At 46.4% G+C, this 24,489-nt stretch overlaps 3 protein-coding genes across 11 annotated transcripts in view; all 3 read left to right on the top strand.

The window, feature by feature from the left end:
• Positions 1 to 5,986, top strand: part of Exoc6 (exocyst complex component 6) — a 193,190-nt gene extending 187,204 nt beyond the window's left edge. For 8 of the 9 annotated variants that reach the window (XM_078037990.1, XM_078038005.1, XM_078037999.1 and 5 more), the window contains 2 exons: positions 2,928 to 3,040; positions 4,754 to 5,986. In XM_078037990.1, the coding sequence (XP_077894116.1) occupies positions 2,928 to 3,040; positions 4,754 to 4,886 (246 nt within the window). In that variant the 3' untranslated portion in view covers positions 4,887 to 5,986. Of the gene's footprint in view, positions 1 to 2,927; positions 3,041 to 4,753 lie in introns of those variants that run through there. The other variant, XR_013434312.1, reaches the window with a different exon arrangement.
• A 1,424-nt stretch (positions 5,987 to 7,410) lies between these two features.
• Positions 7,411 to 17,355, top strand: Cyp26c1 (cytochrome P450 family 26 subfamily C member 1). Its single transcript, XM_005333727.4, has 6 exons — positions 7,411 to 8,123; positions 8,644 to 8,868; positions 9,304 to 9,579; positions 10,998 to 11,153; positions 13,055 to 13,372; positions 15,315 to 17,355. Exons 1-6 carry the CDS (start codon positions 7,920 to 7,922, stop codon positions 15,690 to 15,692), a joined length of 1,557 nt encoding a protein of 518 aa, XP_005333784.2. The 5' UTR covers positions 7,411 to 7,919; the 3' UTR covers positions 15,693 to 17,355.
• Positions 17,356 to 18,894: 1,539 nt separating this feature from the next.
• On the top strand, positions 18,895 to 24,215 carry Cyp26a1 (cytochrome P450 family 26 subfamily A member 1). Its single transcript, XM_005333726.4, has 7 exons — positions 18,895 to 20,411; positions 20,588 to 20,812; positions 21,055 to 21,345; positions 21,428 to 21,586; positions 22,033 to 22,167; positions 22,685 to 22,837; positions 23,094 to 24,215. Exons 1-7 carry the CDS (start codon positions 20,223 to 20,225, stop codon positions 23,433 to 23,435), a joined length of 1,494 nt encoding a protein of 497 aa, XP_005333783.1. The 5' UTR covers positions 18,895 to 20,222; the 3' UTR covers positions 23,436 to 24,215.
• The last annotated feature ends 274 nt before the right edge of the window (positions 24,216 to 24,489 follow it).

The raw sequence follows: 24,489 nt of genomic DNA, 5'->3' as shown, positions 1-24,489 counted from the left end.
TTGCCTGATTTCAATACGTGTATGGTACTTAGCATAGTGTCTGGTATGTTACAGGTGGGCAGTCAATATTTGTTGAATAACTAAAGGGATTTTTATCTTGATGTTTAGACCTTTAATCCATATTGGCAATGCATTGCTTCATCTTTAATGGGCAGATTTCCACAGATTCATATATAGATCAATTATGCACAAGTACTAATGTAAATGTGACAGCACGTATATTTGTCTACATGTGAGAAGGTAGGTTAAGTTTTGTGATTCTTGTAGTTTCTAGAGATTTGCATGTGATATTTGGCCATATATTAAAATTATAAGTATAGTGTTTAGGAAAGTTCTGTTTTTGTGTTGTAGAAGAAACAGTACTGTATTCAGAGGTGCAATTGATGTAGGCTTTTAATTCATTAAGTAGACTCCTCCTTTCTCACCAGGGTGTAGAAAAACTTAGAAAGAAAAAGAACTTTATATAAGACTCTTTCCTCTTCTACATCCCAAAGGTCACATTGCTAATAATGCCTTTGGAAAGAAAGGGAGATGACAACCAATATATTAAGTGGTTACTTTCTGCTGACTGTTTGCATGATCACATACACTTGTGCAAACACATAAATAAACCTGAGAGGAATCCTTCAGAATGAGGCTTTTACTGATGACTGTGAAGGGTGTTCATTATTAGAATGTATTTTAATATGTGAATATATAAATTTTAAATCTATAGTATTAGCAAATGTTCATTGTAGAGTATTATAAAAGTAAGTAGCAGTTACCCACAATGTCACCATATAAATAACTACCATTGTTAATATTTTTTAAGTCTTTTTTTTAAATGGGTTCTCACTAAATTGATGAGGCTGGCCTTGAACTCAGTATCCTCCCTGCCTCAGTCTCCTGAGAAACTGAAATTACAGGTGTACACTACCAAGCCCAGCTTTTCTTTTAGTTATGTTTTATATGTTTTTTAAATTAAGTAGCAACATTTATCATAAACATCTTCTCAAGTAATTTAAAATTCTATGTAAATTTTAAGCACATACTATTATATTCATCATGCAGGTACACCTCACTACTTAATCACTCATAACACTAGGATTAAAGGTGTTTTCAGTTTTTTGATAACCAAATAACATTTTTGAGTTTACCATCTTTGTGCATAAATTTTTGTTTACCTTTATTAATGTTACCTGAAGTTACATTCCTTTAGAAGTGCAATTACTGAGTCAGAGAATGTCCATTTTTATAAGGTGCTTAAACACTTGGAGGATCACATTGCAGAGAAATTATATCAATTATATTTTCACCACCTGAGTGTATGAAAGTAACTTTCTCTCCATGTGAAAAAAGAGGAAAAGTATTTACTGACAAACAACAGTAAAAAATTTACATATAAGTTTCCTTTTCTTTTTCAAACAGTATATTAAACATTGTTTCAGTATGCTTTCTGTACCAGTGTTTCAACTTCTAGTATGGCCTAGAATGTTTTCTTGTCTGACAGTGGCTTTTAGTAGTTACTTTCAGTAGTTAATATTTTTTATACATAGCAGTTTCTACCTTTTGCAAGAGCCTCTGTTGAAAGTTGTAAATTGGATGGAAAAATAGTCAGACAAGTCCCTTGCCTTCCTAAAGAAAAGCTAGTTTATTCTAACCTTTACTTAGTTGTGGTTAATAACCCTAGAAGTTTCATCCTTCTCAGAGTCAGTAGGTCAGTTTATGTATTCTTCAAGTAAATCCAAATGCTTCCTTTATTTGAAAGTTAAACCAGTAGTCTCCTAACTTATGCAGTGAGTTTAAAAAAAAAATAGGGGAAGTAGTAACTAAAGCATTTAGCTTTCTGAAACAATTCAGATGGGGATAGGAAGTTGGTTTTAAATGGCTTAAAGGGGATTACGGTTTTAAAGTTGGATAAGGAGTTTGGTGCTTTGGGTTAGGCATGGCATTGCTTTTAAAAGATTACTTCCATATTTGACAATGATTCTAACTGGAGTTTATAAAGCAAACAGTCAATTTTAAGACACTATGGAAAACAAGAGAGTTTCTTTTTTTGTTGTTGTTTGTTTATACAAAATGATTGCCTAAAGTTAACAGGCCAAATCCTGAAGTCCTCCTTTCATAATAATACTGGGGATCTGTCACCAGGGAGAATCCAGCAGAGGTTCTTTAATGCACTTAATTGAGATTATCTGAGCCTTTGGTTTAAATTACTTTAGAAAAGTCTGCATGCAAACAACTCCTTTGAAAGGTAAACATATCTTTAAGGAAAAGGGTTCTTTAAATTTCTTTGTATAGTTAGTAGCATCAACCCCTATTAATTAAATATGAGTACTGACTGAACAATGAATAAACATAAATTCTCTAAACATTAGCATGTGTTAATATAATTCACAGAACAATGAAAGTTTTTATTTATGATTATTTGAAAATTCAGTATTTATTAGAAAAGCAATTACTGACAGTTTTAGTAATTCCAAAGTAAAAAAGATAATGTCCTGGGGCTGGGGTTGTGGCTCAGTGGTGGAGTGCTTGCTTAGCATGCATGAGGCACTGGGTTCCATCCTCTGAACCACATAAATGTAAAATAAAGATATTGTGTCCACCTAAAACTTAAAAAAAATAAATATTAAGGGCTGGGGTTGTGGCTCAGCGATATAGTGCTCGCCTAGTAAGGGAAAGGCCCTGGGTTCAATCCCCAGCACCACATAAAATTAAATAAATAAAGATATTGTGTCCAACTACAATTTTAAAATATTTTTAAAATAAATAAATAAACACTTAAAAAGATAAAATACAGTTAATGAAGTTTTAGATATGAATTTCTTTTTTCCATTCCATCTAAGAAGCAAATCATGTTAAAATGGACCAAGAATAGCATATACTTAATTTGTGTATGGGTCAATAATTAAAAGTCAATATAACATTTCCCCCATTTTTCTTAGCTCCTTGACCTGTTTATGGTTTGGGATTGGTCTACTTACCTAGCTGATTATGGACAGCCAGCTTCAAAGTACCTTCGGGTGAATCCAAACACAGCCCTTACTCTTTTGGAGAAGTGAGTATATTCTGAAAACATTTTGTATAGCCTTTAACAGATTTTGAGTCAATGACAAAATGAAGAACTAGAAATTTTTACGAAAAGAGGTATATCTAGATGGAGCTTTTAAAAGCTCACACTATTTTAATGACTAAAAAATAAGCTTTTTTCTTACCCTTCAGAATTGTAATTACATATGCAATTGCTTTTGTGTATGAATGTGAATAAAACACTTTTTCTTTTGTGTCCTGAATTGCACGCTTAATAGGCCTTAGAAATGTTTATTGGGGACCGGGTTTGTGTGGCTAATGGTAGAGCCTTTACTAGCATGCTCCAGGCCCTGGGTTCAAGCCCAGCACCACCACCACCAAAAAAAAAAAAAAAAAAACTGCAGATATAAATGACAACTGAATTTATTAAAACCCAATTAGGTGCAGTGGTGTCACCTGTAGTCCTAGCTATTTGGCTGAGATAGGAGAATTGCATAAGCCTATGAGTTCGAGACCATCCTACGCAATATAGCAAGGCTATGTTAAAAAAAAAAAAAAAGAGAGAGAGAGAACAATAACAACAAAAAACTGTATGATTCAGGAAAGAACGTACTTGTAAAACATGCCCAGGAATTGGAATGTTTGCCACTAGGCTCTCTATATCATGATTTCTTTGAAGATAGAGAAATATGTAATTTGAAAAAAATAATATTGCTGGGTATGGTGGCATATACTTGTAATCCCAGCCACTAGGAAGGCTGAGGCAGAAGAATCTTAAGTTCAGTGTCAGCCTGGGAAATTTAGCAAGATACTTACTCAAAAAATAAAGAGTTAGGGATAACTTGGTGAGAGTGCCCCTGGGTTCAATCCCTAATACTGCCCCCTGCCATACACACAAAAAGTGAGAGAGAAAAAAAATAATACTGTCAGAACTGAGGTAACAATTTACTGGCACATCTTTGTCCAGCTAAACACAAATTAAGGTGTTTTTTTCTTCTCATTATGTGGCAGTCTGTCTTGACTTAATCATATTTCACTTTACATATCACTACTAAAATCTTCAATTTTTAATTAAAAGTATATATATTATTCTCCCACATTTCACAACATGTGTGATATATTTGACTTAAGGAACTTTTAAAATAAATGTAGAGGGGCTGGAGCTGGAGCTCAGTGGCAGAGTGCTTGCCTAAAGGCATGTGTGAGGCACTGGGTTCAATCCTTAGCACTGCACAAAAATAAACAAATAAAATGAAGTCATGGTGTCCATCTACAACTACAAAATTTTTTTAAATAAAATAAATATAGATTTATAATGTTATGAAACACCACTGAGGCAAAAACATTGCTGTTTTAAATTTTCTAATGCATTTTTTCCTTTTACCTTGTCTTGCTGTGAATGTAGTTTGCAGAATCCACATAGAGTATTTTAGCATACTTTATGGAATAATATTAGAAAATGGTATAATATTTAAACTTAGCATATTTTAGATTTACATTCTAATGCAAAAATACCACTTCATATAAAATGTAAAATAAAACCATTTGTGTGTGTGTGTGTGTGTGTGTGTGTGAGTGTTTTCTCTATCTGTAACTACATTAGTACCTTCTTTCTTTGAAGAATATTTTTTAAGCATAGAATTAGTGTGAGGTAATTTGGAGCTTGCCAATATATTTTACTTGTGATAGCATAGCTTTTAATTTCCTCCTACTAACCTTATTCATTCACATTTGTTTCTAGGATGAAGGATACTAGCAAAAAGAACAATATATTTGCCCAATTCAGGAAGAATGATCGAGACAAACAGAAGTTGATAGAGACAGTCGTGAAACAGCTAAGAAATTTGGTGAATGGTATGTCCCAGCACACATAGATTTCACATTGTTTATACTCAGTGACACTAATCTGTGACTGAGCATTGATCTCTAACAAGCACAGGTCGTGATGTAATAATTTGTTTACAGAATTCAAAAATACAATAGAGAAAATACACTGATGAGGGCTTAAATAAGAAATAGTAATAACATTTGTATGGATTTTAAAAAATTGAATACTATTTTATATATGAAAAATGTGAAACTAATTTTTTCAGTTTTAAGGGGAAAAGGTAAAACTATAATATATAAATTGTCAAAAATTGTATATAAAACTGATTGCAAATACATTAGAAAAACATATGCCTCTACTTAAAAGTATTTTTTCTCCCCTTATTTAAACTTGTGATCTGTTTTTTTCTTCAGTGTATGGTTTTGGAATGCAATCATGTCTAATGTGGGAATATTTCACTATCATTTTATGACAGACTTATTTTCATCTTGATGTGCTTTAAGTAGACTAAGCTTTTAATTCTGCTGATTCTGAGGGGAAAATACACATATCTTTAAAGCGTCCTGAAATCAAACGTAATAAAGAGTGTAAATTATGTTCTACTTGGGTGCTTTAATTGAATCCTTTTGAATATGAAGAAAAGATTTTGGATTTTCTAAAGATTTAGTGTTGTTTCTGTTCATCAGAGTTAATATTTCTATTTGCTTGTAGTTGATATCATTCTAGATTTGGTTTGGTTTGGTTTAAATTAAAAGATAGAACAGTTAACTGGGGCTAACCACTTCAGGTGCAGCTTGAACTAGGGGAGATATGTTCTTCCTACACATAGACTTGACCACAGGGGTCAGATTACTTTCTTTAAATAGCAGATCTCAGTACTGTATCCTCAGTGTGGAAGCAGACCAAATCAACTAAACTCTAAAAAACATAAAACAACTGTACATTTTCCTTTGTGTAAAGTCACTGATATCCAAATACTAATATAAATCCAATCCTTATTTTTCTCTTGGTTGTATTTATGCTGAATACTTTCTTTGCATTTTTGGTATTTATACCTGTAAGAAACTATACCTGACTGTAAAATAAATGTCAAGAACTATATTTACATCTTGATTTTGTGGTGAAGTATTAAAAAGATTGAACAAATTATTGAAAATGCATTGTGATTTTGTCTATTTGGTGTTTCCAGATTTAAAATTGCTTCCTTGAGAAAGCAAAACTATAAACCAAGTCAAAATTGTAAGAAACTGTAAAATAAGTGTTGGTGCTGGTGTTTTGGTTCAGTGGTAAAGCACTGCCTAACATGTGTGAGGTACTGGGTTGGTTTTTCAGCACCACATATAAATAAACTAATAAAATAAAGGTCCATCAATAACTAAAAGCTAAAAATAAAAAAGTAAGTGTCAAGAACTATTTACATCTCTGGATTTTGTGATGAAATATTGAAAGTTTGAGCCTGTCTTTTAAAAAGACTTGCAAAAAGGAATATTATTTATTATTGGAATGGAAGTGGCACCAAAACAAAAACATTTGTTCTCTTGACCATCTCTTACCGTAAAATATTTAACATTTAAAAAATATCATACAAAAAAACACGGTAATTCTTCAGGCACAATAAAATCTAGACATTTGGAGAACAGCTAGCATACTCTGAAGACTATGGAAAGTGGCTACCCCTGGCTACCTTACCCTGCCCTCCAGGGTACTTTGGATGCCTCCCCATTTTGTCTGCTGTCTGCGGAGGCATCGAGGATGCTGTCTTTTTGCCACCTGGAGCCGACCGGTGTGGCTACCCTTTACTCTTCCCAATAAAGAAAGCACCGACCCCATGCTCCTCCCCACCCCCAACCCCGCCAAGCCACAACAGGTTGCGATGTAGGGACAAGGACGCTCCGGTCCGTCTGGAACCCTCGAATCGGACTCAAAACCCCAAACACAACTACAGGGGATCGTAGGTCGGACTTGGGAGAGGGGAGAAAGAAAAAGGAGAGAATTCGGTCTTTCAGACCCAAAAGGCAGGATTTATTACTCTAGACTATGGGGCGTCGCTGAATTTTTGGCAGCAATGAAACTACCATCTCTTCAAGGATCCTGAAGTGGTGGATCAGAGAACCCGGGTAGGGTTCGGAGTCAGAGAATCTGGGCCCTTCTGGGTTCTGGGGATGCCAAGGGCCGGCATCGATGCCCCAGTTTCCCTGAAAGAGACGGAGCAAAGGGGAGCACTCCCAGTCCATTAACCGTGAAGTGGTACTGAAGGGGACATCTAGTGCTCGAGAGTGGGGATCCTAGAGACAGCGGTCAGGGGTGGGCCTAGAGCGCTTCGGGGCGCAAGCCTGTGAGCCCTGCACAGGCTTTGCCTTCTTCCCAGGCTCTTGGGAAGAGGGGAAGTTCTGGCGCGAAAACACAAGCCCCGCCCGAGGGTGCGCGGGCGTGGCCCCCTGCCTAGCTGCCACTCCCTTCTAGGATCCCTTCCCTGATTGCGCCCCTGCCCAACGCCTCCAATCATTACTCTGCATGGGGCGCTTTAAATATGCAAAGGCACGTCGTGTTGTACAAAGCGGGATCTGGGATCAGTCGGTAGGGAGGGAGCCATTATCTATATAAACGTGTTGAGGATAATCTGAGAAGGGTTAAACTAGTAGAGAGAGGAGTTGGGGCCAGGGTCTGCAGCCCTAGTTGACAACCCCGGTGAGTTGCTTTGCCCTCCCTCGCTGCTTCCATTCTGGGAGTGTTGATCCGGGGAGGAGGTGGGAGTGTCCTGCGGGGGCCTGGAGTGAGCATTCCCAAGGCAGCCTGCACCCCCAAAAGGGACTGGTGTTTTGAACTGGAAGCTGGGAAAATATCTTAAGTGCGCCAGCCAAAGGAGGAGTACTTGTTCCTCTCGGGCGCACGGTCACTGCGGCTTTTCACTGCCAATTTGTTTTTAGAGCGGGACTCTCGTCTGAGGTTTACTAATCTCGATCTTGGCCCCCAAGCCTCTGGCCCTTTCAGGACAGAACAGGTGAGCTCTGCACACTCCGCTCGCGTCCCAATTCTTGTGCTCCTGTTCACGCAGCGGCCTAGTCCCCGCAGCCTCGTCATGTTACCCTGGGGGCTGAGCTGCCTGTCGGTGCTTGGGGCGGCCGGGACTGCTCTCCTGTGCGCCGGCCTTCTGCTATGCGTGGCCCAGTACCTCTGGACCCTCCGCTGGAAGTTGAGCCGGGACCGGACCTCTGCCCTGCCTCTGCCCAAGGGTTCCATGGGCTGGCCCTTCTTCGGCGAAACGCTGCATTGGTTGGTTCAGGTGAGCAATTTATCGTTCCCTGCAACCTCATATGGCTCCCTTTCTACAGTTCCCACTGGACCCTCCTCATTGTCAATGCTCCCAGGGTTCTTAGTACCTTCCCTTCGCCCAGGACCCCGGGGAGAGCTTACAGCCCTCGTTTATGCTAGCTTCTCTGCTTCCTAGAAAGACCGTAACTTACTTACCAGAGTTCTCCCCAAAGCAGCTTAAACAATACTGGGCTTAGGAGGGGCTTGAGGAGCGAGTATAGATTCAAGTATAGAATTAGAGTCAGGGGGCGTATCTCAGTCATGAGACCTTGGGCGCTCACGTCCCCATTCTGAGCCTCTATTTCTTTACCTTACCAGTGGAAACAAGAGCATCTGTATTACCATCGGGTATTTGCGGGGTCTGTTTGGAGCCCCGTTTTGTTAAATACAACGGGCCGGGATGGGGCAAGGTGTTATCAGTTGGGAGGCCTAGGCCAGAGGCCTCAACCTGGCCCAGAGGCCCTAGCCCTCCAAGCTCCCCTCGCTCACAGGGCTCGAGTTTCCACAGTTCCCGCCGGGAGCGCTACGGCACAGTGTTCAAGACCCACCTGCTGGGCAGGCCAGTGATCCGTGTGAGCGGTGCGGAGAACGTGCGCACCGTCCTGCTGGGTGAGCACCGCCTGGTGCGCAGCCAGTGGCCGAAGAGCGCGCACATCCTTCTAGGCTCCCACACACTTCTCAGTGCGGTTAGTGAGCCTCACCGGCGGCGGCGCAAGGTGAGTGGAAACTAGGGGCAACATCAGAACTGCGATCCTCAGGCACCTGCTGAGGGCCAGGTAGGAGCCAGGTATAAGGGTACACCGAGAACCTCACCGAGATCCCTGGTTAAGAGCAGGTGGCTCTTACATTCTCCAGTTTTGAATTATAAAGTGACTATTATACAGAAACGCTGGAGATCAAACCTAGAGGACTTTAAGGATGGCTTCTAGAAAAGCGTGGATATATGGGAGGGACTGTATGTAACCGCATATCTAGAGGGAATGATTGTCCAGCCGGACTGCGGCAAATGATGAGAGCAAACCCAGCAAGTTTAGGTTTGGGGTGCTTTGAAGAGGAGGAAGGGATCAGACTTGGTCTTCTGGCTACTAGAGAATTGCGCAGCAGAGTAGGTCCCCTCTCCCGCCAGCGCTGATCCGGCGCGCTCGCCACAGGTGCTGGCACGTGTGTTCAGCCGCACCGCACTGGAGCACTACGTGCCGCGCCTGCAGGAGGCGCTGCGGCGTGAGGTGCGCTCCTGGTGTTCTGCCCGCGGACCCGTAGCTGTCTACCAGGCTGCCAAGGCGCTCACCTTCCGCTTGGCTGCGCGCATCCTGCTGGGTCTGAGGCTGGACGAGGTGCGGTGTGCCGAGCTGGCCCGGACCTTTGAGCAGCTGGTGGAAAACCTCTTCTCACTGCCCCTGGACGTGCCTTTCAGCGGTCTGCGCAAGGTACTGGAGCCCTGGCCCCAGACCTTCTTCCTTTTGGGTTCCACGGCACAGGTGGGTATCCCTGAGACTTAGCGCACCACGACAATACATCTGCTGGGAGGCTGAGGTGCCGCCCAGCATGGGGACGCGGCTTGCTGTGGTGGTGGTCTCCTGGGCTACTTCTGTTCTGACTGGATGTGGGATCCGGGGCGGACCACACACCCTTTCAGAGTCTTGCCTGAAGCGTTGGGCTCCAGCCAATGCAACCGCTGGCTTCCTCAGTTTGGGTCTCAGTGGCGGGTGTCCAGCCAATCAGTCCGTGCCCTCCGCAGAGCGGCGGCTTCTGCCTGGGCCTCCAGTGCCTCTTCGGAAGCCTGGATGGCTGCGGAACTGGTGGGAACCGGAGGGCAGCAGGCACCCCCCAGCCCACCCCAGCACCTGCCCTGGGCAAAAGCGGATGGGAGCTAGCCCCCAATACTGCTGCCTTGGGCCGCTAATTTCCAGATCAGAGTGACAGGCGGGGCTCCGAGAGCACCGAGAAAGCCCTATTAGCCTTCCCTTTCCTCTGCATGGAGCTTTTCAGTCTGCAGATTCTCTGATTTTCAGTCACCAGAATAAAAATAACAGATTTGTATAAAGGGTCATGTGCGCTGTTCGCTTTGGATACATTCTCTCACTTAATCCTTGCAGACTGCTAAGCAATATTATTCTTATTTTATTGATGAAACGGGCTCATTGGGGTTAAATGCCTTAACCAAGATCACAGGGCTAATACCGGCACAGGCAGGATTTGAATCTATGCTTCTGGTTAAGAAGTGCTCAATTTCAAGGCTTCCCCAGGGGGATTTTTATTTTATTTAGATATTTCCTGGGGATTGAATTCAGGGCCTCACAGATGCTAGGAAAGCTCAGTATTGCTGAGCTACAGCGCCAGCCCCAGGGAGCTATGTTTTAGTTGTGCTTGCTCCCTGAAACTCTGAAGGGGCATCCCAGCCCTCTTCCCCAGCCCCTTACAGAGGCTAATACTTAGAACATATGATAGTGTCCCCTAAAAGCTTTCCTGGGTGTCCCTTCTTCTCAGCAGTGATGCCCACCGCCCTAGCCTGAGCCTAGTGAAGGAAAGGGCACTTGAATGATTGTACCCTGTGTTGTGTTACTCTGAATCATCACTTGACCCCTCTGAGCCTCATTGGCCTTCAGGATGACAGTCTTGCTCAGGGGGACTTATGATAAACAAGATATAATGATTGCAGACAATGGACAGATTTATGGTCATTTATTGAATTATACTATGTGCCAAGCATGGAGGGAACTAAGCTGAGAGATCTAACACCAGGATCTAGGCAAAATATGTGAAACCAAAGAAGTTTTAGAGGCAGGTAGCTAAATATAGTCCCTGAGTCTTCCTGCCACATCTGCCTTCTCTCCCTGTGCATCAGGGTATCCAGGCCAGAGACCAGTTGCACAAGTACCTGGAGGAGGCCATTGCTGAGAAGCTTCATGAAGATACAGAAGCAGAGCCAAGAGATGCCCTCAACCTGCTCATTCACAGTGCTAGGGAGCTGGGCCATGAGCTGTCAATGCAGGAGCTGAAGGTAGGTGGCAGGAGGTTTTTCCTTCCTCTCTTTGTTCCCAGCAAGTATCTACACACACTAGCACCATTTTGAGGCACAGGCACATATTAGGATGAAAGGAAAGAGGAAACTGGGTTCCTGCCATGAATCAGCCACATCCACTAGCTGCATAGCCCTGCACTGGTACCCACCTTCCAGGAGCACTGAAAGGATGAATCTTAAGCCTGTCCTCATAAGGTCTGGCCCAAAACAGCTCTGGACTTAACCCCTCCACTTGCCCCCCCTCACCCCATGTCATTGTCTCTGCTGTACCCTGCCTATGAAGTCCCCTTCACTCTTTTTCTATAAATTCTAAGGGGCTCAGCATCTCAGCATCATATAAAAATAAATAAAATAAAGGTACTGTGTCCGTTAAAAACTAAAAAAATAAATTTAAAAAAATCCTCAAAACTCCCATCTTCCTCCCCAAATCAACATTCTCATTTTATGAACCATCTTGGCACCTGGCACCTTTAACTGCCTGTTTTGCTTCTGCAGGTTCTCCTGGAGAATTAGGACCACTCTCCACCTTCATGTAGATGCAGTGGAGAAAAGGAGGGAGCTTGGAATGGCCCAAGATCTATTTGAGAACCCAGAAAGAAGTGCACTATGGGGGCTAGGAGAAAGTGAGAAATGGAAGGACCTCAATCTTCCATAAGCAATTTCCATCCTTTCTCTGACTTGTTTCCCACTTTCTACCAGCCAGCCACTGAATGTGGGGCTCAGCTTTAGTTTCTTCTCTGACAATGGAACAAATAATCTCCATCCTGACTCCTGGATGGTTGAGGTCCAGAAGCATCAAAATGGTTATAAAAGAATAAGCAATCAGCTCATGGGTCCTGGGGGTGACCAATGGATAAGATCATTTCTGGGCAGTAAAGGGAAGTGGAATAGAATGAAGTAGATGATCCCTATGCCTTGACAGGACTGGAAAGGGGTGACAACACCCTCAGGAAGGTGCTCACTGGCCAGGAATCTTCAGTTCTGGCCTGGGCATCACAAAGGGAGACCAGACTGGCCAGGGAGGATGTTGGGGCCCTGGGCTCCTCCATCCCAGATGTCCATCTTGTCCAAGATAGGACCAGCAGTTAGCCTTCAAACAGGTCAATATTCATTCCACAGATATTATGTACTTATTCACTGCCAAGCTCTGTGCTGAAATGGGAGGTGCAGTGGTGAGCAAAACAGCCTCCTATTCCCCAGGTATGGGAAGGGAGGATTCTCGTCCACCCTATAAACACAAACACTGATGCTGCCTGGAAGGAAGACACTTGACAGAGAGAAGGTGGAGGCTTGAAATCTGAAGGCTATCCCTTCTTGAGCAGAGCAGACCAGTAAGAGATATAGTGACCGACAAGAAGATGAAGGGTTGATACAGGCTTTGGTGGGAGGCTGCTGAAGATGCCTTTGTTTCACTGTAGTTGCTATCAGAAGGCTCAGTGGGAGTTGGAGGCAGCACCACCAAGAGGTCCAGATCATTTGGAATCCTAAGCCTTACTGCTAAAACTCCTAGTTGTAGGGATCTTGAGCATGTCTCAGCCCTCAGTTTCCAATCCTGTAAAAGGATGGCAGTAATTGTGCCTCACAGAATTAGGAGGAGAATCCAATGGGTTAATAAAACACTAAGGATAATGCACTGAGTAAGTTTCCAGCATTGCCTCTGGGAACTCTTTCAACAAGAAAGGTAAGTAGACCCTTGTTTGCCTGGTGCTCTATACTTTCCCAAGAGGCAGACTTGGAAGTTAATGGATTTCAGGACCTTCGCACAGCACACAGCCATCACGGTAGCACATCCCAACGCGCCCGCCTTAGTGCAATAGTTTAAGGTTTTCTGCGCCTCCACCGTGTGGCGGTGAATCAGAGACATCGGGGCTGTCTTGCAGGAGTCCGTTGTGGAGCTCCTCTTCGCCGCCTTCTTCACTACGGCCAGTGCCAGCACGTCCCTCGTTCTGCTGCTACTGCAAAATCCGGCGGCCATCGCCAAGATCCAGCAGGAGTTGGCGGTCCAAGGGCTGGAACGCGCGTGCAGTTGCACGCCTGGGGCCTCCGGGCCAGGGCCAGACTGTGGTTGCGAGCCTGACCTCAGCCTCGCGGTGCTGGGCCGTCTGCGCTACGTAGACTGCGTAGTCAAGGAGGTGCTGCGCCTCCTGCCGCCGGTGTCCGGGGGCTACCGCACAGCGTTGCGCACCTTTGAGCTGGACGTAAGTGCGCCTTGCCCGCCAAGTTGCCAGCCTCCTTCATCTGCTACAGTGAGGGGGTGGAAGGAGGGCTGGGGATTAGGGCCGCAGGTCTCCTAGCCCAGGACCTCAACTTTCCCGTCTGTAAAACAGGGTGAGCCCTCCTCCATTTACCAGGGTCCTCGGCACAGGGATGCAAAGCTTGGCTCCTGGTAAACCGGGAAACGTTAGGAATTTCGTTTAAACCTTTTGTCAGCGGTCTGAGTAGGTCAGCTCAATAATAATCAAGTTTTAGAACTAAATTTGCTTTCCTCTGCACACCATCCCCCTCCCATTCAGCAAAGGTGAGTGGGAAGCAAAGACTGTAGTATGTATCTCACCTCTGGCTCCCTCACGAGATCAAAGAATCCATCATTATTGCCTGACCAGGGCTCCAGCTAAGGTTGGATGCCAGTGAAGTGCAGCAATTCTACAGGGTAGAATTTCTTAATGGTCTGCCGACTGCCCTGGGATGGGCAAGGTTAAGGTCTAGACCTGACTCCTCTTTGAATGCAGTGGGCACTTCTCTCTTCACTCTGGGCCTCAGTTTGTTCCCTGGAAGGAAACTGTCTTGGTCCTCCAACTCTGATTCTCCAGGTGGGTTCAGGGTTTGTAGCTAAGTGGCAGCATTGGGATTGGCCCATTCCGACTGCTAAATCGAGGACTATTGGCCTAAAAAGCCGTCTGTGGAGCACCATGCTCAATAACTGGGCAACTCCAAACAAAGAATGGGCACTTCCTTCCACAGTGAGCATCCATGACCCATTGCTGCCAGGGTGCAGGGGGAGGGCATTGAGTATCATGGGGACAATGAGGGGACCAGCACTGATAGCTTCATCATAAATGGTGGAAAAAAAGAAGTGATTTCCAATGCTAGGTGCAATCAAAACATTTTGGGATCTGGCATTTGAACTGAAGTCATGAATGTGGTAGAATGAGAGTACACCACAGAGAAGGAACAGCCCAGACAAAGGTGGGTGTTTAGAAGTGTCTTGGATGCTGAATCTTGGAAATCACAGTTTACTCTGCAGATGCTGGTATGCCCTGAAAGACCTTAGGGGAACAGGAAGAGGAGCGGAAGATCAGGGAGGGTCCCCACAGAGGGTGAGCAGAGATTAAGGAAGAGTCTTAACCATCCTCCAGTGTACAGATGGGGTGTACTAGAGAGGAGAGCCAGCAATTCCAAGATGAATCTTAGTGACTCCAAGATGTCCTATCACCCTAGTGAGGCTGTGGAGTGGGGGTTGGCAAACAGGCTTCAGAAAGCTGCAATCTCTTGAATTGAGGGCAGCAGGATGATCAAGGGATTGGAAAATACATCAAAAAAGCAAAATGGTTAGCAAGGTTAGAGATGGGCAAAAATTACAGGAAGGCTGTCTTCAATATCTCCTGTGCTACTTCCTAAAGGGAAGTAGTGTCCAAACAGTGAGTGGTTAAGTTTTCAGTTAAATGAAAAGAACAGTTATAATTAAACAGACCTATAGGAATGGGGGTCCCTGCCCTTTGTGTTGGGGTTTCAGGCAGCTGGTAGGTGCAGAATGGAATATAAGTCTTCTGATCTTATGTCAGAAGAAAAAAGAAAGACAAAACAAGGGAATATAAACGATAGATTTACTATATAATAACACATATTTACTGAACACTAGTATGTGTCAGACCCCTTTTCGAATCTTTACAACGAAATGGGCATTTCAGTTCTCATTTTATCAAGTAAGAAACTGAGGCGCAGATTGAATGTCTAGCCCAAGATCATACAGCTTCCTAATGAAAGAGCTGAGGCTGGAAGGAAGATCATTCTGGTGCCCAGAATGACGCCTTCCTGCCGGGTTTCACATGCCGGTATAGCGTGGTGCATGGGGGTGGAGGGTCTTTTCGGCCCTGTTTCCAGGTGTTTTGTGGTCAGGTTGTGCGCCTCGCCTCCTTACAGGGCTACCAGATCCCCAAAGGCTGGAGCGTGATGTACAGTATCCGGGACACGCACGAGACGGCAGCTGTGTACCGTAGCCCGCCGGAAGGCTTTGACCCGGAGCGCTTTAGCGCAGCGCGAGAAGATGCTCCGGGCACCTCTAGCCGCTTTCATTACATCCCTTTCGGTGGCGGAGCGCGCAGCTGTCTTGGCCAGGAGCTGGCACAGGCAGTATTGCAGCTACTAGCTGTGGAGCTGGTGCGCACCGCTCGCTGGGAACTGGCCACGTCTGCCTTCCCGGCCATGCAGACGGTGCCCATCGTGCACCCGGTGGACGGGCTTCGGCTCTTCTTCCACCCGCTGGCGCCTCCGGCCCCAGGGAATGAGCTACACCTCTGAGCGGTGGCGCTGCGAGACTTGGCTTGCCCAGTGGCTGCTGCGCCCTACATCCTGCGCGCATTCACCCGGTCACTAACTAGTTCAACAAACCTTCACCGAACGTGGCTCGGTGCTGGACTTTAGCGAGTAAGAATCATGCCACAGTCATCGCGTCAAAGCACCGTAGAGAGTACGTGGATCGCCGGCCCGCAGCGGGGGGGTTGCACAGAGACCAGGCGCACATGGTGGGAACTACAATACTTTCGAGAAAGCCAAATCGCCAGGGGCCATTCCTGAATTAATTTAGGGCCTTGGGAGCCCAACAGAAGGTAGTGGGCCTCCGGTTTCATGCGACTTGGTCTTTCTGCCCGTCTAATCTCGCGGAAACTCAGAACTGGGTGCGCTTCCAGGTCCCTGAACAGCTCAACATCACCGGATTCTGCTGGAGACTTATTAAAAGAAAAATTCCTACTTCAAGAACGCATTTAATCTTTCCAGGGTAGAATAGGCATATCGAGATGTCTCTAAAGATGGTTCATGGGAGATTGAGACATAATCCCCTCATGGGAGGCTGAGATATAATCAGAGAGGTTTGGGATATTTGTACCCAAAACAGGAAGGCCAAGAAATAAAATTTCCTGCCAGCGGTTGAGCAAGGAGGCTAGGGCTTAGCTGAGCTGCTGCTCCTTGGTGGGAAGGCACCAGGTGGAGGGTGGGGGAGGCACTTAAAGGACCTACCTGAAGGACCCACCCCGGAGCATATTCAGAAGGTGGACAGCACCAGTCCTTCACTGGACAGGCTTCCTTTCTGAGCCTAGTTCTGGAGACGGCTTTGAATGATCTCCCCCATAGCTAGCTGCAGAAATCTCCTGGTTTACTACTTCAATATCCTCTCTGTTACAGAGGATGGGCTAAGGAGGAAAGAACCAGACTCCCCAAGGAGCCAGCAATGGGTTTGTGGACTCCCCCACCAGTGCTTCCTCTACCCCATCACTTAACCCCACTGCTTCACCCTCTGAACTTAGCCCCTTTGGCTTTTCATAGGAATCCCTAGCCCACTTCAACCTGCTACCCATCTTCCCACAGGCCTGGGCAGCTGAACATGACTGGTGAGCTGGGGAAGTTGCCTCTCAGGCCAGAGCTGACCCCTTAATGAACCAGAAGGAAGCCAGTGCCCTCCTGACCTTATGCTTAAGGTGGATCCTAGGGCCTGAAGGAAAGGGGGAACTCAGCAGGGGTGTGCAGGGTTGGCAGCTCCAAAGCATAGCCGGCTCTTCCAAGAGGGGCTGACACTGCCATAACCCCCATACAGCGCAATTCATCACCCATGGCTGGTCACAGGTCGGGCACCAGACCCTGAGCTCAGCAGGCGCCAGAGGTAGCAAAGGTGGCAGGATGCAGGTCTGCCCTTAGGGTGCTCTTGGAAACACTTAGGACATTTGGGTCTGAGAAGCATATGTCCGGGTGAGGAGGCCAAAGGACCCCAGCTTCAGGATTGATTCTGATTTAGGGAGAGTGTAGAAATATGAGGCATAGCCTCTCAGAAACCAGGATAGTCAATCAGTTCCCAGAAACTCGGTTTACCTGCACTTGGGTTTGAACTAAGTAAGCCATAGGAGTGGCTCCAAATTTACTCTAATTTCTCGTTGCTACATCATGTTAATAGTTTTAAGGAATAAGGTTCCCTGATTTAGTAGCTTTAAATTCTTTGGGAAGGAGCAGATGTGGTTATTGCCCTTCTGTTCTTGATATTGCTCATGGAAGGAGGCAGCCAATGAACTAGCAAAAACAAACAAAAATAAGAATCTGTCCAGTGGTGATAAGCCCTGTAAAGAATATAAAGCGAAGCATCTGTAATAGAGTGGTGGGCTGGGAAAGCTTTTCTGAGAAGGTGATATTCAACTTTGGAAGGAACCAGATAGTGGCAGAGGGAACAGCAGGTATAGAACCCTGAGGATAAAAATGTTCAGGAGAGATGAAGAAGGGAGAAAAATGGAGGGGTGCTTCAGCTGCCCTAGTTTATCTGACTTATCTACCTCTGGATCCTCCCTTTCCCTTCAGTAAAGAAATAAATCAAAACAAAAAAAGGTTTCTCACCTCCACCTCTTAGCAATGAAATGTTTTGGAAACATTTTGGAAACAGTCTGTTTCCAGCCAGCCAAACCCCCCTCCCCGCCCCCCACCACTCAAAAAAACGTGGCGAGGCTCCTAGATCAAAGTTCTTTGGGGGCTGGTAATTTATTGACCCCCTCTCCCCCTTCAAGATGTTCTTTAATGATCTTTCACTCTCATATGTAATTTTTTTTTCTGGCAACAGATACCCCCGCGCGGGTCTGGATGAGTAGGCAGGTTTTTCCTTTTTCTTTCTTCTTCTTCTTCTTCTTCTTCTTCTTCTTCTTCTTCTTCTTCTTCTTCTTCTTCTTTTTTTTTTTTTGTCTGTGGCAACTTCCAGCGCGCAGGCCTCGCTCATCCTGTGACCCGGCGCGAGCTGAACTTGGCGAGGTGGCCCCGCAGAGTTCACTTGGATGTCACGGTCCGGCCTGCAGGGGTCACAGGCGGGTCAGGCCCGAGGATTGGGAATGGGCCCCAGGTCACGCTCCCGCTCCCGATCGTCAGTTTTGCACACGAGCCGGAGGCGCTCTACAAAGGGGAGGGTTGGGGATTTCTGAGAATTACCTCTAGCGCGTTTCTCCCCGGTTCCTGCTAGTGCCCAGAAGTTGACTAAAAGAAATGACAGTAAGAGACCGCCTTGCCCAGAGATTCTGAATCACTAACTCCTCCAAACACGCCCTGTGGCGACCCTGGCTTGGAGGTTTGCTGGACTGTGCGGGTCGCTATGACCTCCGCATACATTTCCTGACCCTCCGAGTTTGGGGACCACCGCGAGTCCCCATTAGTGCCACGTATTTAAGTTCTCAGGATTAAAATTTTCCGTCTCCAAGGGACGCTTTCCAAGGCGTGCGAGAGTGCTTCTGTGAGAGCCAGTGCTTCTAAACAAACGTACGTCATTCTGTTTCATTTTCGGGGCAGCTGGTACGTTCAGCTCGCAAACCCAGGCAGCGAGTGGCTCTGACTGGTCGGAAGCGGTGTGGCTCGGCCAGGTGGGAAACAGTGAATGCTCTTGCGCACCCGGTAGTGCCAGAGCTCAGCTACTGGCTGCAGAAGCGGCTTATTGGAGTTGGGCAGAGTCCAGAGGACCCGCTCCCGGGTATACATTCCCTCAACCTTCCCATTAGCTGCCGGCAGACATCTGGGTTTAGGGCCAAAATGCCCTCTCGCCAGAGTGAGGACAGTAGCCTTACACAGGTTGGGAAGTGGGGGAGCGGAGGAAGGCTCTAAGCGCCCAACGTCCCGGCCACCCTGGTAATGCAGCTTAGCGTCCCTGAAGCTAGGAAGAGTCTTTACATCCAGAAGCTCGGTTTGGGAATTCACCGCTGCCCTGAGTTGTAGACAGACTGGGAACGATCACCTCCATCCTAAGGAGGAGCAAACAGGCACAGGAATGTGTAATGACTTGTCCAAGGTCAGGCAAGTAGAGTTGGAGCCAGACTCCTGGGCTTTCCTTTGCTCTGTCTGGGTCTCCTTACCCTGCTATGACCAAGGATTCTTCCCCGCTGCCCAGGTAGAACTGCAAGACCCAGGGTGTTCGGGAACCGGCGGCGTGACCGGATCACACAGCCTGGCGTTGATTGTGGAGCGGTGGATGAATTGCCCCTGGGGTCCGCCTCTGGAGAGTCAAAATAAGGGATCAGGCTGTGCAGGTTTGCATCCAGATTCCTGAGGGACCTGGATGCTTACTTGTACCCTTCCGGAGGACTTTCCAAAACTTTTTGAGTACTCCCTTGTGACACGGGAGCTAGGATCCACGACCCGCAGGTCATATTTGACTCACAGTGGTTCTCGCTTGTGTCTTGGTCCTGGGTTCTTTTCTGGAATCCTCGAAAGTCGGAAAACCTGCATTCTGGACCTAAGTTACCACACCTGTGGGAGGAGTTCACTGAATAAAGATTGCTGAGCACGCTTCCCTTTGCTTCTTGAGCAGGTGGACAGGAACCCACGCGACACTTGTGTATGGAAAGCCCGTCCCACATGACACTTGTACATGGAAAGCCCGTGGAGGCGGCTTTGGGCTGGGGCGACGCTTGGATCAGGCAGGAGGGATTTCAGGGGCCTCCTGAAAGAGCCAGGAGAGGAATTCTCGCTCCTGGGAGCCCAAGTCCGCCCCCACACCCTGCTGTCTGGGAGCTCCGCACACCTTGGATGGGGGAGGCGGCGCTCCTAGCCTAGCACCCCAGGAGGCGCGCTCCGAGGGTAGCAGCTACCGCTCCGCCTCTGCTTCGGCGCAGAACAAACGGTTAAAGATTTTGGGCTGCGCCTCGCGGGGGGAGGAGCCAGGGGCCCAATCCGCAATTAAAGATGAACTTTGAGTGAACTAATTTGTGTCTAACCAAGGTAACGTGAGCAGTAACCTGGACCGCCTATAAAGCGGGCGCGCGGCGGGGCTGGAGAGCTGGTGGCGGCGGCAGGTGGCGCGGGAGACCGTAGCGTGCCATGGGGCTCCCCGCGCTGCTGGCCAGTGCGCTCTGCACCTTTGTGCTACCACTGCTGCTCTTTTTGGCTGCGATCAAGCTCTGGGACTTGTACTGCGTGAGCAGCCGCGACCGCAGCTGCTCTCTTCCCTTACCCCCCGGGACTATGGGCTTCCCATTCTTTGGGGAAACGTTGCAGATGGTGCTGCAGGTAAGGAAGCTTGGGCGGGACGCTTTCCCGGAGCTCGGCTCAGCTCTGGATCTCAGCTGAAGCCAGGTTAGGCGTACGGGTGAAGGAAAAGACTGCAGCTAGGAACGGAGCTAGCGGGAGGCGCGAAGCTCCCAGGCGCCCCCTCATGCCCACGTCTCTCTACGGTCTTCTCACAGCGGAGGAAGTTTCTGCAGATGAAGCGCAGGAAATACGGCTTCATTTACAAGACACATCTATTTGGGCGGCCCACGGTTCGGGTGATGGGCGCGGACAACGTGCGGCGCATCTTGCTTGGAGAGCATCGGCTGGTGTCGGTCCACTGGCCCGCGTCTGTGCGTACCATCTTGGGCTCTGGCTGTCTCTCCAACCTGCACGATTCCTCGCACAAGCAGCGCAAGAAGGTGAGGGCGGGGTGGTGACTCCTGGGCAAGGAGCGGGACTCCTTTTCTGGAGAGGTTCAGGCAGATAAATGCAAGGCAAGTGCTAGCAGAGGTGGGACTTGGACTCCTCCGAGCTCTCGTTTAGCTTTCCCAGCCGGAATGTACGTAGAGTCTGGAGGAGCTGAGGTTGTATGGCCCGGGACCCAGGAAGGTGAGATGGAGCGGATAGAGGATTTTAACGATCTTGGCTTCCCGGGACCCAGGTGATTATGCAGGCTTTCAGCCGCGAGGCACTCCAGTGCTACGTGCCAGTGATCATTGAAGAAGTGGGCAGTTGCCTGGAACGATGGCTGAGCTGCGGCGAGCGCGGCCTTCTGGTCTACCCCGAGGTGAAGCGCCTCATGTTCCGCATCGCCATGCGCATCCTGCTGGGCTGTGAGCCCCCGCGGGCTGGCAGCGGAGAGGCAGAGCAGCAGCTAATCGAAGCCTTTGAGGAGATGACCCGCAATCTCTTCTCGCTACCCATCGACGTGCCTTTCAGCGGGTTGTACCGGGTAAGGGCGGCAGGCGGGGTGCGAAGTTTGGGGCGCAGGAGTCGGGCGTCTGCTCACCGCCTCACTCTCTCTCTCTGCTCAGGGCATGAAGGCGCGGAACCTCATTCACGCGCGCATCGAGGAGAACATTAGAGCCAAGATCTGCCGGCTGCGGGCTGGGGAAGCAGACAGGAGCTGTAAAGACGCGCTGCAGCTGTTGATTGAGCACTCCTGGGAAAGGGGAGAGCGGCTGGACATGCAGGTGAGTGATAGCTTCAAAGCGGGGGAAGTGGAATTGGGTCCCCAGCTTTTCAACCCGCAGTGCTTGGGGGCCCTCAAAGCTTCTCAGAGTGGGCACTCTGCCCAGACTCCAGCAATAACATCCCGAAGGGTTGATACTAGGTCAGTAGAGCCGCTAAAGAGGCTGCCGCCGAACTCTAAGAGCGTCCCCTGGTCTTTCCAAATTTCAAAGGGAAAAATCGGAATCTGCAAATGTTAATAAAGAAACTTGGGCATTTTTAATAACTCAGGAGGTCCAGGTTCAAGTAGCTAATCTAAAGAGGCTGCATTCTCTTTAAAGACGTTTGGTCTATCAACAAAACTTTTTGCGTTTCTAGTCTTCCCTCCAGAACCCTCAGTTGGATTCTGAGTAATCACTGTGAACCTGCATGGAAACTTGTAAAAATATCGGTCTTACTCGATTCTTAGGCACTAAAGCAATCTTCAACTGAACTACTCTTTGGAGGACATGAAACCACGGCCAGTGCAGCTACATCTCTGATCACTTACCTGGGACTGTATCCTCATGTTCTCCAGAAAGTTAGAGAGGAGCTGAAGAGTAAGGTGAGAGGATTCTAGGAGTTCTGTATTAGCTTAGGAATTTCAGTTGCTCCCTTACCAACTTCTCTCCTGTTTAGGTCTGCTGAGTATTTCACTGAATATTTTGAAAGTGCCTGGCCAAGGGCAGAGTGGGCCTGTTGGGGGAGAGAATCTTGAGCTGTGATCCTACTTGGGCAGGGTAGACCTTGAGTTCCTGCCTCTCCTCTACATTTTGCAGAAATGTGGAGATTTCCAGATAGTTTCCACTTTCTTAGATTTGGGTGTTCAAGGCATGAGTAGAATAGTGTGATAAGTGCAAGTAGCTGATGGGGCGGTGACAGGGGTGGGGAAGCTTGACCCTTCTTCATTGTGATCAGCATTTTCTTAGAATTGTAAATAGAGGATGGATTTGGGCAGAGAGTGGAGGTAAATGGCTCCTGGCTGCTGTTTCCCTCTATGCTCTGCCATCCTGAGGCCTTTTGGGTTCAGCCACCATCTAAGTCCTATTTTTGTCTTCTGGGCTGATTTTATTGGCGTGCAGGGCTTACTTTGCAAGAGCAATCAAGACAACAAGTTGGACATGGAAATTCTGGAACAACTTAAGTATATAGGGTGTGTTATTAAGGAGACCCTCCGACTGAATCCCCCAGTTCCAGGAGGATTTCGAGTTGCTCTGAAGACTTTTGAATTAAATGTAAGTTAAGAATTCTACCCGCATCCCATTCCTGCTCTGCCCCTTTTGTTGTTTTAAACCTATCCTTGCTTCCTTGAACATTGGCTTGAATTCTTTATGCTTTTGATAACATTGTCCTGTGCTGGAACCAATCCCTCTCTCTCCCAACCCTCTTTCTTTTAACTCATAACACCCCCAAGGAGATCCCTGGTAGTTTTTTGTTGGTGAAAGTTAAATTCCAGTTTGTCAGCCCTTGGGACTTCATAATCTTTTGCAGGGATACCAGATTCCCAAGGGCTGGAATGTTATCTACAGTATCTGTGATACTCATGATGTGGCTGATATCTTCACTAACAAGGAGGAATTTAATCCTGACCGCTTTATGCCGCCTCACCCAGAGGATGCATCTAGGTTCAGCTTCATTCCATTTGGAGGAGGCCTTAGGAGCTGTGTAGGCAAAGAATTTGCAAAAATTCTTCTCAAAATATTTACAGTGGAGCTGGCCAGGCATTGTGACTGGCGGCTTCTAAATGGACCTCCTACAATGAAAACCAGTCCCACTGTATATCCTGTGGATAATCTCCCTGCAAGATTCACTCATTTCCAGGGAGAAGTCTGATGGGCATGAATGCTCAAAACTTGGACTTATTTGAAGTGTACATATGAGTTTTTATATACTGTTGTGTTGACTTATTATATTTAATTTCTAAATGATATTATAATATTTATGTGTCTCTACTATAGCACCATGGTCTTTAAATATTAAAATAATGAATTTGTATAACTTCCAAATGAAATAAAATTTGAAAATATTTTTCTTGCATTGAACGAAATGGAAAAATCCACTGGTTTAATGTTTGGACTTAACGTTTGTGACCAGATTTCTAAATGTTTACCTGGGTTGATCTGTCATCTGTTCATGTTTATTTTTTGTAAGGAGGAAATCTTAGCTAATTGTTTTTCTCTCAATAGTTATTTGAAAATAAGTATTAGGTGTGTGTTGGCTCTAAGGTATCTTTGCAAATTCTTTAAAGGTAATTTAGATTCCCTGTTTGGAAAATCTATTAAGGTTAATTTAATTAATTAAAATTTTTTTCTTTGTGTTGCTGTCTGGGGATTAAACCCAGGGTTTCGTGCACACTAGACAAGTGCTACATTGCTGAGCTACATCCCCAGCCCAAAGTTAATTTTACTTTTTTGTTTTGTTTTTGTGTTTTGTGGTGCTTGGGATTGAACCCAGGGCAATTGTAGTTTAGTTTTTTCTTTTTTTTAACTTCATTTTAGGGAAAGATGATTCTGAAAAGGTCACACGCCGATAACTATCATTCTACAATAACACCTTCATCATATCTAGCATTTAATAAACATAATAAATCCTTATGCTTAAATAGAGCCAGAACTTTTCTCTGAAGTTAAGGTTGTAGATAAGACAAAGCTAGTGACTCCACTTATGGACAGTCCTTGACTAAAATGAGACCAAAATTCACTGGCATGTCACCTTTACTTAGAAGTTGCATTTGAAAACAGTTGGGAGGGGGGGAAGGCAAGTCTCTGGTTTAGATAAGCTGAGCCCAGGTTTTCTTTATTCAAAATGAGGCAGGAGGAGCAGATTTAGCAAACTGACAGATAAAGTTTTTATCTATCCCAGGCAATAGGGTGTGAGCCTGACATGA

The sequence above is a fragment of the Ictidomys tridecemlineatus genome, chromosome 1, assembly GCF_052094955.1.
Source record: "Ictidomys tridecemlineatus isolate mIctTri1 chromosome 1, mIctTri1.hap1, whole genome shotgun sequence".
Classification (NCBI taxonomy): domain Eukaryota; kingdom Metazoa; phylum Chordata; class Mammalia; order Rodentia; family Sciuridae; genus Ictidomys; species Ictidomys tridecemlineatus.
The sequence above is the reverse complement of the archived record's forward strand: the minus strand, read 5'-3'. Positions and strand labels throughout refer to the sequence as shown.